The sequence below is a fragment of the Heloderma suspectum genome, chromosome 1 (assembly GCF_057233095.1).
Source record: "Heloderma suspectum isolate Gila_16-S chromosome 1, 16-S_ref, whole genome shotgun sequence".
Classification (NCBI taxonomy): domain Eukaryota; kingdom Metazoa; phylum Chordata; class Lepidosauria; order Squamata; family Helodermatidae; genus Heloderma; species Heloderma suspectum.
Window position 1 is genome coordinate 5,948,295 of NC_139458.1, and position 12,811 is coordinate 5,961,105.

The 12,811-nt window shown below is 53.5% G+C and overlaps 2 protein-coding genes and 1 non-coding gene across 4 annotated transcripts; 2 read left to right on the forward strand and 1 right to left on the reverse strand.

Annotated features, from left to right (window-relative positions):
- Positions 1 to 461: 461 nt before the first annotated feature.
- On the forward strand, positions 462 to 5,683 carry LOC146356826 (uncharacterized). Of its 2 annotated transcripts, none has more exons than XM_084833753.1 (3): positions 462 to 571; positions 734 to 852; positions 4,846 to 5,683. In XM_084833753.1, exons 2-3 carry the CDS (start codon positions 778 to 780, stop codon positions 5,137 to 5,139), a joined length of 369 nt encoding a protein of 122 aa, XP_084689879.1. In that variant the 5' UTR covers positions 462 to 571; positions 734 to 777; the 3' UTR covers positions 5,140 to 5,683. The 2 variants fall into 2 exon arrangements, with proteins under 2 accessions (XP_084689879.1, XP_084689890.1); XM_084833764.1 differs by having other exon boundaries at positions 485 to 571; positions 737 to 852.
- Positions 5,684 to 8,900: 3,217 nt separating this feature from the next.
- Positions 8,901 to 11,565, reverse strand: LOC146356827 (small ribosomal subunit protein uS14). The gene is made up of 3 exons (XM_084833778.1): positions 11,411 to 11,565; positions 10,539 to 10,638; positions 8,901 to 9,050 (listed from the first exon to the last, which is right to left on the reverse strand). Exons 1-3 carry the CDS (start codon positions 11,470 to 11,472, stop codon positions 9,042 to 9,044), a joined length of 171 nt encoding a protein of 56 aa, XP_084689904.1. The 5' UTR covers positions 11,473 to 11,565; the 3' UTR covers positions 8,901 to 9,041.
- A 151-nt stretch (positions 11,566 to 11,716) lies between these two features.
- On the forward strand, positions 11,717 to 12,015 carry LOC146356828 (signal recognition particle RNA). Its single transcript, XR_014787045.1, has one exon.
- Positions 12,016 to 12,811: the final 796 nt, after the last annotated feature.

Sequence of the window (12,811 nt, forward strand, 5' to 3'; positions counted from 1 at the left end):
GAAGGACTTCTGGTCCCCAAACACAACAACCTGTCCAGCCTGAAAGACACGGAAGATACAATTATCCATAGCTTGGAGGAAGGTGAAAGTTCTTCAGGTAGCTGTTTGAATGTGTGATTGGATCCTTGTCTGAGAATTGTAGAGCTCTCCTATGGGGCGGGGGGCTGGTGAATCTTCCGAGTTCTTTTACACCTGGAATTAATCCTTGAGACCTAAACACACACACACACCCCTGCCTATAGGCTGGTTGGAGTCCAGTGAGCACTTGGGCTCCAGAGTTGGGGAAAACACACCTCTTCCGAGGGAACAAGGGTTGTCTCCAGATGAGGCTTTTAGCCTGCAATTGCCCTGCCTCATTTGTGGAATTTTACAGGGGGGGCCAGGTGACATATTCAATTTGTAACCCTCCCATATTTTCCCATCACTTTTTCCATCATTTTTCTTACCAGAAAAAGACAATTAAGGAGGAAAAGATGGAATAGCTGTACGATGCTTTTCGACTGGTAGCACTGGAAGCCCTCCATCTGGAAGAACCCAAAATCTAGTCACATTTTCAATAACAATCTCAGTGGTGAGTGGAAGGAAGCCCTTGCCAGCGAAGAAGTGTGGCTGACCCCTCTCTGTGGGAAGACAAGCCCAGACAGTGACACAGTCACACCCATCATTTAGGTGTGGTGGTTCGGGGGCTTTGTTTTGCCTTTTGGCTCTCATCCAGTTTCTCTCTTTATTCCAGCAGGTAATGGGTAGCAGACTGAGAATGAGGGGGAACTCGATGGCATGGCATCCGAAAAAGGCGAGGACGGGGATCTGAAAGAGAACTTTTTGAATAAAGATAGACCAATGAAGCAAGAGGTGAATCAGATGGGGTGGGGGGGGGGGAGGTGGCATAAATCTATTCTTTACCAAGGTGGAGATTTGCATGAAAACAGGAAAAACAAAAAGAGAGACTGAGCATGTGCCTCAGTGCTCATTGGAGAATCCACACAGGGAAGAAACCATATAAATGCACAGAAGGTGTAAAGCGCTTCGGTCACAAACCTTACAAGAAATCAAAGAATACATACAGGGGAGAAACCATATAAAGGCCTGGAGCATGGAAAGATCTTCAATTGTAGCAAAGTCTTACTTCACATTAAAGAATTAACATGGGGAGAAACCATATAAATGCTTGGAGTGTGGAATGAACTTCAGCTGGATAGCAGATCTTAATAGACACCAGAGATTTTTTGTGGGGGAGAAACCATATAAATACTCAGACTGTAGGAAGAGCTTTTGTCATCTATTGAACTTTAAAAAAACCATCAGACTTCACACGGAGGAGAAACTTAAAAAGCTTTGAGCATGGAAAGAGCTTCAGCCAGAGCACAACCTTACCTCACATCCAAGAATCCAGACCGGGGGGGGGGGGGTGAGGCATGGAACACCCAACACATCTCATATGCCGAGGTCAACAGATGGGGCAGCACTTCTGGTGATCCAGGTTTCCAAGGTTAGGAAAGTATTTACATGAAGCAGGGCCTTTTCTGTAGTTCACTGGTGGTTTTTATGGTGTATTTTGAATTTTGATCTGGACAGTGTCGATTGAACGGCTTTAATTATTTGAAGAATGTAATTGCATATTTTATGTAAATTTTATTTATTTATGTACTAGTTTTATATCACACCAATTAAGGAAAAGTTGTCTGGGTGGCTTAGAGTCAATGAGAAGCAAAAAAGATGAAAGCAAAAGCCATAACATCTAAATATAGGATAAAAATCAGCAGAACAAATTAAAACAAATATACCAAATTCAGACCAACATCATAAGATTCAGAACTTAAACTCCAGGAATGTCAACAGCTCTGTAACGATTATGTTAAGATTAAAAAGCCTAGGGAAATGGAAAGATCCTCACCCGGTGCTGAAAAGCCCAAAGTGTGTGCACCAGGCCATTTGTTCTGGGAAGCCATTGCATAACTGGGGTGGCGCCACCGAAAAGCCTTTCCCCTGGTAGGCACGTGTCGCAGTTCATTAGACGGGGGCACCCAGAGAAGGGTTTCCAGAAAAGATCTCCATGGCCTGGCAGGTAATTCTTTAGGCAAGCTGCCCCCAAGCTATTTAGTACTTTGAGGGTTAAGACTATTAAGGAAATAACCAAGGCAGGTTAGGTTGAACAGTCAGAAATGTATTAAAGCATATCACAGCTGTGGGAGAGACAGATAAAACTGTATCTCTCTCCAAGAAAGAAAGAAAAGAAAACAGGATGAATTTATACAGACAAAGTTGGAGAACAAAGAAAACACTACGCATGCTCAGAAACCAATTGGAACTCGGCAATAGCCTTATCGGCATAGCCGTCTTCTTATCTTTAGGGTTGAGTTACTCCGGTGGATAAGAATTTCTTGCTTATGAGCAAGTTACAATGTCCTTCTCATAGTCCAACACATACACATTCTCTAAATCGTAGACTAGTAGGCTTGGAAGGGGCCTCTAAGACCATCGAGTCCAACCCCCTGCTCAGTGCAGGAATCCAAGTCAGAACATCCCTGAGTTGGCTGTCCAGCCTCGTCTTGAATGCCTCCAATGTGGGAGAGCCCACCACCTCCCTAGGTCATTGGTTCCATTGTTGTATTGCTCCGACAGGACATTTTTCCTGCTGTTCAGCCGGAATCTGGCTTCGTGTCACTTGAACCCATTCTTCCATGTCCTGCACTCTGAGATGATCGAGAAGCGATCCTGGCCTTTCCCGCTGTGCCAACCTTTCAAGTACTTGAAGAGCGCTATCCTGTCTCCCCTCAGTCTTCTCAAGGCGAAACATGCCCAGTTCTTGCAGTCTCTCCTCACAGGGCTTTGTTTCCAGTCCCCTGATCATCTTTGTTGCCCTCCTCAGAACCCTCTCCAGTTTGTCTGCATCCTTCTTAAAGTGTGGTGCCCAGAACTGGCACAGTACTTAAAAGGGGAGGCCTCACCAGTGCTGAGTAGAGGGGAACTAGTACTTCATGTGACTTGGAAGCTATGCTTCTATTAATGCAACCCAAAAGAGCATTTGCCTTTTTTTGCAGCCACATCATATTGTTGGCTCATATTCAGCCAAATCCCATTGGGCACTTTGCCTGAGCCAAACTACTTACAAGGCCTAGTCAGGCCTACCTTCCCAAGACCAACACTTTGAACTGGGCCCAGAAACTGACTCCATGTCCGTGCAGATGGCAAAGCACTGACATAATAGGATCACACCATCCAGTCCCTGTTAAAAATCTTGCTGCCCTCTTTTGGACTAGCTGAATTTTCCCGACCATTTTCAAAGGTAGTCCCATGTGTAACATACTGCAGTAATTCAACTGAAAGGTTTCCAACACTTGGATAAATGTAGCAAAGCTATCTGGATGGATAGCATTGTGGTTGGTATATCAGCCTAAGCTGATAAAAGCCACGTCTAGCCATGGCCGCTTGTTCAGCGAGGGACCCAGAAGCATTCCCAAAGTGCAGGCCAGATCCTTTCAGCTGAGAAGATGAACCACCCACCAACAGGCCCTCTGCTGTGCCAGGATTCTGATGAAAAGGAGAGAGGGCTGGGTGTCATCTCCATGCGAGCAGCCCCTCAATCTGCCTCTGGATGACCTCACCCAGCAGTTTCATGTAGATGTTGAACGACATGAAGGATAAAAGGGAGCCCTGTGCAACCTGAAAGCATAACTGCCAGGGACAGGAGTAGAGCAGTGATCCCCCCACTCCAGTTTACAAGTCAATGGGATGATGGAGAAAAAGCAGATGCCTTTCAAACATTTCTCTCCTTCCTGAGTTTCTCCTTTGTGTTTATTCAAACTCATCCACCATCAGCTAAAGGTTTCCTGACATATAATCAGACCTAATTCAAAAACCTTTTGCTAGAACGGGAGCATTTGTAGACCACCTCTGCTCTGAGATGACCTGAATGCTAGGAAGATTATGTCTGCAATTGCTTTGTCAGTGGAAAAGGTTCGTTTATTTGATTTTTCCTATGCAGATTCTTTAATTTGAATTTAGATTTGTATTGCAATTTGAACACTTTTACACTCCCAAGCATTTATTTTGCTGTACTATTTATTTTATATACTCATCACGCCTTTCAATCCAGAAAGATTGAAGCCTCAGTAGCACACTGTGACAAATCTGCAAGATACTTTGTCGATAAAGTCACTCATGTCTGTTACAATCTGGACCCATGACCACCACCTCTGCCCACCTTGGCTGCTGAGCGCATGCCCTCAGTCCCTGGCAAGGTCCCTGTTTATGCATTTCCAGGCAATGCCGCGTAGATTCTGGCCCTGGCACCTCCTCAGCATCCGGTGGGCCCTTGGCCGCATCCTGTCCGAGACCCTCCCAGCCAATATCTGCGTGCAGAGTGTGTGTTGGATATTCCCCCCTTGTGCATTTGGGCCAGTGCCCCTTGCAGCATGCATGCATTCGATTGTGTGTATCCGTGAATGTACTGGCCGTCCCCTTTTCAGTTAATGATGGCTACAGGAAAAGAAAACACAATTCTCTCATGTCGATTTGAACCAGCGACCACCTGAGCATGTCTGTCCCTGCTTTGCAGATGCATCACAGCCCTTCTTTGCTGCTACCTGGTTGTATGTCTTTCACGGGGCGGGGGGCACACACACAAAATGGCTTCCCCCGGGGAGGAATTCAAACCAGCAACCTCCAGTTTGTGCTTATGGCTCTTTAACGCACAGTGCCACAGGCAGGGCCGGCATCAAGGGTAGGCATGGTTGGGCACCTGCCAAGGGCCCACACCTTGGCAGGGGCCCACTAAAACGATCCCCCTGGAGTTGCTCCTCTCTTCCTCACCTGCTTGTTCCCCTGCCTCTTGCTGTGTTCCAGACAGTTGTGGTGAGGAGGAGCAGGAGATGCTGCGGCCTATTTGCTGCCAGCCTGCCTGCCAGCCAAGCAAGTGGTAGCAATGATGTGGGAGAGGAGGAGCAAGAGCAGCTGGTGACCATGGCAATGAGATGGGAGGCTCGCCGAGGGAGAGCTCGCCGATGGTATCTTACTCAAGGGCCCTCCAAACCTGGAACCAGCACTGACCGCAGGGCTCCTGGGACCGTGCTCATGGCCCCTGCCAAGTTCCCTGTGTTCCTTGCGTGCTGGGTCGTGGTGTACGTGCCCTTGGGTTGACGTCCTCCATGTCTGTGTGGTGTGTGGGAGGCACCAGCGGTGGCCCATGTCGGTGTTTCCAGGCCTGTTGTGGCCACGTCTGTTGTTCCACCTTTTTGTATTTTCTACATGTATGTTTTCCCCTCTCCTCCTGGGCTGAGCATGCATGGGACTGGGGATACAGCAGTGCACCCCCATCCCAGGTGTCATGTGAGTCTAGGATTGCTCTGTAAATTCCTGCTGTTGGGTGAAACGCAGACTGCAGATTGACTCCACTGTACCACGGCTGGATCAAAGGCACCATTGCTGGTCACACTCTACCAGCCATGAAGAATTTATACGAAATGTGGAGCTCATTGTGGTAGCTTCAGCGGTATAGCCTTTGATCCAGGTCTGGTCCAGCGTAGTGGATGCGGAGTCTGTATTTCACCCATCAGCAAGAATTTTAATCTTTGTAGGATCTCATTAGCACCATATGGAATATTAGGTATGAGTGTTGCATTTGTTCATGCATTTTGTATCACTGCAATAAGTTGTCTTAAATACAAACATTTTATATTGTGTGAAATTTCATGCTTCATGTTTCATTGGTTCATGTTTGATGCATTTGGGGGTGGAACATTTTGACCATCAGTAGTCAGGGTTGTCAACTTTACTCATTTTTTGACTTGTAGACCAGCAGCGTTGTTAGTGCTGCTTCTCAGGTAAACAATCTATTACCAAGTAAAGTGCACATATAATGATGTAATTAGCACACTGTATTTGTTCGCTTAGTGAGAAAGTGGTGTATGTTTTTCCTCTTATAGTTCATTGTACTTTCAGCTATAAAGGATAGATACAGCTAATGAATCAAATCACAACAGTACTCAAAGACAAAGCAACAGAACAATTTTTAAAAGTAGGACCTACTACATCAGTATCTAATTACAGCACATCTATAATTTTTGAACCTATATGAGCATACTAAACTGCCGCATGCTCAGACCATCTGGCTTGGTACTGGGCCATTCCAGCTTGCAGGGGCTCCCCAAGAAGCTTTTCTCAGCCCGCCTACCTGAGATTCGTTTATGAACATGAGATTCTATGGATTGACCCAGGAACTGTCTGCATGTAGAGAATGTGCTCTGCTTTTGGGGTCTATCATCCCCCTTTGGTAATCGGAGAGAGGTGACAATTTACGGGGTTAAAGCAATTATGCATGGAAATGTTCTCAAACAGGAGACCAGATATGTTCACATGAAGACAGTTTACCCTGCTCATTAAAACCACTCTTTCCCTAATAGCTAGTGTTCAGAACATAGAATTGGAAGTTAATTCAAAGTTCACCTAGTCCAAGCCCCAACTAATGCAGGAGAACTGCTGCCACAGCATCTCTGGTAGGTGTCCATCTGGCCTCTGCTTAAACCCCTCTAAAAACAATCGTTCACCACCTTCCAAGGCAGACTGTTCCACTCTTGAACAACTCATACCATCAGGAAGTTTTTCCTAATGTTCAGTCGAAAGCCTTTTAGTTCCGGTCCTGCCCTCTGGAGCAAAAAGAGAACACGTTTGCTCCATCACCTTTGTGACAGCCCTTCAAATATTTGAAGATGGCTCTCGTATCATCTCTTCATTGTCTTTTACAGTCCAAACCTACCCAACTCCTTCAATCTTTCCCCATAGGATTTGGTCTCCAGGTGTCACTCTCTGCTGGACAAATTCCAATTTCTCAATATCCTTAAAACTGCAGCACCCAGAACTGGATGCAATACTCCAGGTGAGGTCTGCCCAAAGCAGAACAGAGTGGTATGATTACTTCTCGCAGTTTGGACGCTACCCATTGAAAATACTGTCAGATGTTGTGTTTGTCTGTACATGCCCAGTAGCCGAGAAGTACCCAAGTTGCTTAGTAAGACCCACATTTACGGAATGAATACACAAGAGTCTATTGGTTGCAGTGGTTAGAAATTGCCACAAGGATTGCAAACCTATGAAGAGCTCTTGCTCCAAATAGAAGGATCATTACACACAGAAGCAACATAGAAGTCTTTGATAAAAGACACCCACCCACCTGCTCCTCCCCTGCAGGGAAGCCAGACTGTCGGTCACACCCAGAAGTGGATGACAAGGGAGGTAAAACTTGAAAACTATCCAACTGATTATGACAAGCTGATGCCACAATTAATCTGTTAGTCTTAAGGGTGTCACAGGACTTTTGTTTTTGTTAAACAGGTTGCATGGATACCTCTTCGGTTACCCTCACCATGAAGAAACTATCGCCCACCCCACGATTTAGGCAGCTGGGTTTCCAGGCAAGCCAAGTCTTTGCAACTCTATTTTATATATAAACTAACAAGCACCAAGAGACTCTCAAAACTTAACCTCAAGGTGAAACACAAGATAAAACTGTCCAGTTTTGAAACCATATGAACTTTGAAGATTAAGCACGGAAGTGAGGTTGAGGCCTGAACGTTTTGCAGAACCAATCGGATTGCCATGGTGCTACAGACTGCCTGGGTGATGTTACTAAATTGCATCTCAACAGACTTCCTCCTCCTTGGGTGGCCAATTCTTACCCACGGACATTTCCAACCTCCAGATCCTAACTTTATTAGAGAGCATAGAAAGGGGGGAGGGAGAGATTGGGTGACTTTAACCTTGGGTGAATTGAATAAAATATGGATAAATTCACAGCATAACCCCAAAAGTCTCCTCCTCTCCCTTCCAAGGATAAATATCCCTCAAACCTATTTTGCATTAAATTTCCTAAGAACTAAACAAAAAATCTGAAGACAAAAGTTTTCTCTCAAGGGAAGGATGACAAAATCCTCATGTGAAATAAAATCTACTCTTTAAAAAAATGAGACGGTAAACTCTCCTTGGGAGCATAGTATGCACTCTTTTAAGTGACAGGAAAGATTTACCAGGAACTGGCAAATATATGGGGACTACTCAGTGAAACTGCATTTATGCAATGCAACTGCAGAAAAACAAGGAAATGTAACCTCATGCTTCCAATTTGCCTGCTGCCAAACAAGCACACATAAGACTGCAAGCATAGCCTCTGGAACACACATACGTCCTCCTCCTTATAGGTGGCAGGCTTCACTTAATAAAATATAGGGATGCAGTGAATGCCTCAAGTTTGTAAGAACACAGCCTCTCCCAATGGCTCATTTGATGAGCACTGGAACATTCTGCAGTAGCTAAATGCCAAATGAGGCTCAAGGGAAGTGTAAAGTGATCCCTATCAAGTAAAAAATACTAACCTCACAGATATACTGATGATGTCTGCATTAACAGCCATTGAGGCCTTCTTTTACATGAATTCACAACACCATCACATCAGAGACACCACTGTCTATGACATAAATCATAGGCTTGCCTAACAAGTTATGGATACGCAGTGGATGCCTGATGGGTGTAAGTGAAGACATAACTGAACAACCTCCCTGAACTGTCAGCCTGATGAGCACTGGAACATTTTGCAGCAGCTAAATGGCAAATAAGGTTCAAAGTAAGTGTAAACTCTTGCATATCAAGGAGGAAGTCCTAACCCCACAGCTATACCAATGGTATCTGCACTGACAGCCTTTAAAAAGCTTTCCTAGAAATGAAATCACAATGTAATATCATGTCAGAGACTACTACTGCTCTGTTAAATGGAATCCACATCCTTTATCAATCACATTTGAGCACAACTGCCTTTTTACTTAAGGACCACAGGAACGTGAACTGACTCCTGTGGTCAGTCATTAGAAATACAACAATTTATCATATAAATATCAACAGGTAGAACTGACTGCAGTTAGAAAACAGGGTGAACAAAGCCCTCTTTATTTTTATGTACACCACGTATGGCAAGAGTCGCTCGTTCAGGTAAATTCTCCAGCATTCTTCAGTCTCTTCACACACCTCTTCAAGCTATCTCTGTGGACTGATGTTTAATCCAACTGAAAGGAGAGAAGAAAAAGACAGTGAGCATACATCTAACAAGCTTTTCTTGAGAGCCTACATCTTTTCCCGCCATAACCTGCTATGTGATCACCGGAAGTGGCATCATAAACAGGGATTTTCAGAGTTCATTCAGGTAATGTGAGCTCAAGAACCTAACAGCCCAATCCTCCGCTTTAGCTAGGATGGCTACCACTACACACTCACTTGCACAAGCCAGTCGCAATGCAATCCTCCATTTAGGGCGCAATCCTATCCTGATTCCAGGCAGCCTCCAAACTCAGAGGCTGACGGGAATCCTATGCAGAGCAGGAGGAGTGAGGAGGCAATCTTCACCTCCACACCCCTACCGCTCTGTATTTTAGCTAGCCAGGCGTTTTTGCCCATCTAGCCGGGGCTGTGCGGAGGGAGAGGGAAGGAGGCTGGGGCGGCCAGGGATTCTTTGAATGCCAGCCGCCACAGGAAGGCACCCTTTCCCTCCTCTTTGAGCTCAAATGTGATTTTGAACTCTACGAGTTGGCAAGCTGGTAGAGGCAGCCAGTGTGGTTCTCTCTGCACTGGCGGGGAGGGGGCGGGCAGCTCCAATGTGGCAATGTCTACAACCTCCATGCTGGGAACCGGAATAATCCTACGCCCCATCCATCACAAACAGGGCTTTTCAGAGTTCATTCGGGTAACGTGAGCACAAGAACCTAACAGCCCAATCCTCCGCTTTAGCTCGGATGGCTGCCACTGCACTCTCACTTGCCCTCGCAAAAGCCAGTCGCTACGCAGTCTTTCACGAAGATATGCAACAACAACGTCTCAGAGCACAAAAATATTTCGTAAACGCTTTTAGAGCCCTTCTCTCTGGGCTGGGTCTTCAGGGCCGGGGGGAAGCCGACGGAGACGGGATGGGCCACTTGCAGCCCCCCAGGTTATGCATCTACTCATTCCGTCTCTGTACGGCCCAACAGCCGGAGCTCTTCGGGCAAAGCGCAGGAACTATTGAGCTGCAAGCCTCGTCGCCCCTCGCTGCTGCCTGTGCTGGCTCGACGAGAGCGGGCGGCTGTGTTCCGGCGGGCACCGCCGGCTGTCAGGCCAAAGCGACTCCTTCCCAAGCCCTCGCCGTCGCGGGGGCCACCGAGGGCCAGGCACCCCGGCTTCGGGCCTTGCAAACCTGGCGCGATGGCGGCGGCCGCCCCCAGGCGTGCGTTCCCAGCGTCCCGCCCCTGCTGCCGGCCACGGGGCTCCCCGCGAGCCCGCACAGCTGAGGCGACGCTGGGCCGCCCCGCCCTCGAGACGGCCGTTCCAAGCAGGGGGCCTCAGCCGGCGGCGCCCCGGCCACGAGCCCGCGAGCGGGCGCTGCCGAGCCGGCCCGTCGCGCCCGTCCCTCGCAGCTGGGCCGGGCGCTCCCCGCGGGCGCTCGCCACGCCGGGCCCGCCCAGAGCAGGCCCCGCGGAGCGGCAGGAGGCCGGCGCGCACGGCCCGCAGCCGCGCCCGCTCACCTTGACGAAGCCGATGTCCTTGGCGTACTGGCGGAAGCACTGCCGGCACATGTTGAGCCCGTACTTGCGGATCAGGCCGTGGCGGTTCGAGCACACGCGGCTGCGGGGAGACGGAAGGGCGCCGCGCGCGAGCGAGCGCCGCGTGAGCAGCGCGGCCGCGCCCGCCCGGCGGCGGCCCCCAGCCCCCCGCCTCAGCCAGGCAGCCCCCCCCCGCCCCAGCCCGCCTCAGCCAGGCAGCCCCGCCGACCCCCCGCCTCAGCCAGCCCCGTCTCCCCCGCCCCCGCCTCAGCCCGCCCCCTCCCCTCCCCTCCCCTCCCCTCCCCCCCCCGCCTCAGCCCGCCTCAGCCAGGCAGCCCCGCCGACCCCCCCGCCTCAGCCAGCCCCCTCACCTCCCCGCCCCAGCCCGCGCCCGGCAGCCCCCGCCCCCGCCAGGCAGCCCCCCCCCCGCCCCAGCCCGCCTCAGCCAGGCAGCCCCGCCGACCCCCCGCCTCAGCCAGCCCCGTCTCCCCCGCCCCCGCCTCAGCCCGCCCCCTCCCCTCCCCTCCCCCCCCCGCCTCAGCCCGCCTCAGCCAGGCAGCCCCGCCGACCCCCCCGCCTCAGCCAGCCCCCTCACCTCCCCGCCCCAGCCCGCGCCCGGCAGCCCCCGCCCCCGCCAGGCAGCCCCCCCCCCGCCCCAGCCCGCCTCAGCCAGGCAGCCCCGCCGACCCCCCGCCTCAGCCAGCCCCCTCACCTCCCCGCCCCAGCCCGCCCCGTCTCCCCCGCCCCCGCCCCCGCCCCCGCCCCCGCCCGGCAGCCCCCGCACCTCACCTCACCTCGCCTCCCGCCGCCCCAGCCAGCCCCTCAGGCGCCCCCACCCCCGCCGGGACACCCACCAGGACCGCGAGCCCTGCCCGAACTTCCTGGGGTGGCTCCAGTAGAGCTGCTGGTGGCCCATGCTGCCTGTCGCTCGCCCGCCGCCTCAGCCGCGCGCCGCAGGAAGGGAGAGGAAAAGGCCGCGCCGCGCCGCGCCAGCGCACAAGAGGGCCGCGGGCGGGCGGGGCGCTGCTCCCGGCATGCCGAGCGCGGCGCGCAGGCGCCGTCCGGCGCGGGAGGCCGCCGCCCGGCCTGCCGCCGCCCGGCCCTCCGCGGTGACGTCGGCGGCGCCCGCCTCGAGTAGGTCTGCGGCGCCGCGTCTGGCAGCCGGGCGCGGTGGCGCGAGCCTGTAATCCAGCTACTCGGGAGGCTGAGGCCGGCGGATCGCGTGAGCTCAGGAGTTCTGGGCTGCAGTGGGCTATGCCGATCGGGTGTCCGCACTAAGTTCGGCGTCAATATGGCGGTCCCCGGGGAGCCGGGGGCCACCAGGTTGCCTAAGGAGGGGTGAACCGGCCCAGGTCGGCGACGGAGCAGGTCAAAACTCCCGTGCCGATCAGTAGTGGGACAGCGCCTGTGAATAGCCGCTGCAGCGTAGCCTGAGCAAGACAGCGAGACCCGGGCTCTCCTTTTGCGCCCGCGCCTGTGAAGAGCCGCTGCAGCGTCGCCCGAGCAAGACGGCGAGACCCGCGCTCTCCTTTTGCGCCCGCGCCCCGCGGCTGCCGCCCCGCCCCGCCCCGCCCCGCCCGGGGGCCGCCGCTGCGGGACGGGGGCGCCTCCCGCCGGCGCCGCCGAGCCTGCCGGCGCCCCGCGCGCGGGCCGGCGGCCGGGGCCCCCGCGGGCTTCTGCCGCGCCGCGGCGCAGCGCCTCCTCCCGGCCGGCGCGGGGAGTGCCGCCCGGCCACGCGGATTTCCCCGCCGCCGCCAGCAGGGGTCAGTGCGGCGCCGGCGCGCGGGGGGAGGGAGCGCCGCGGGTCCCCTGGCGGGCGCGCGCAGGGCGCTCGGAAGGGCGGGCAGGCGGGGCCCGGGCCGGGCCGGGCCGGGCCGAGCCGAGCCGAGCCGGGCGCCCCGCCGCGGGGCGGAGAGGGAGCGAAGTCGCGCGCCGGCCGCGCGCTCGGCCGGGCCGGGCGGGGCGGAAGGAGCGCGGGCCACGCTCGGCTGCCGGGCGGCGCTCCGGGGCCGCGCGCTGCGGCGAGGGCGTGAGCGGCGCGGGGGCAGGCTCGGCGGCGGGGCCCTGGCGTGTGAGCCGGGAGCGCGGCGCGCCCGGCCCGGCCCTGCCCGGCCCGAGTCCCCGCGGGGCCGGGCTCCGCGGAAGGGCTGCGGAGGGCCCCGGGGAGGAGGCGGCGGGCAGAACCCGGCCCCGCGGGGCTTCCCGCGGCGCCCAGTTGGCCCCGTGGGAGCAGAGGCTGGGCGCGATGGGCCCTC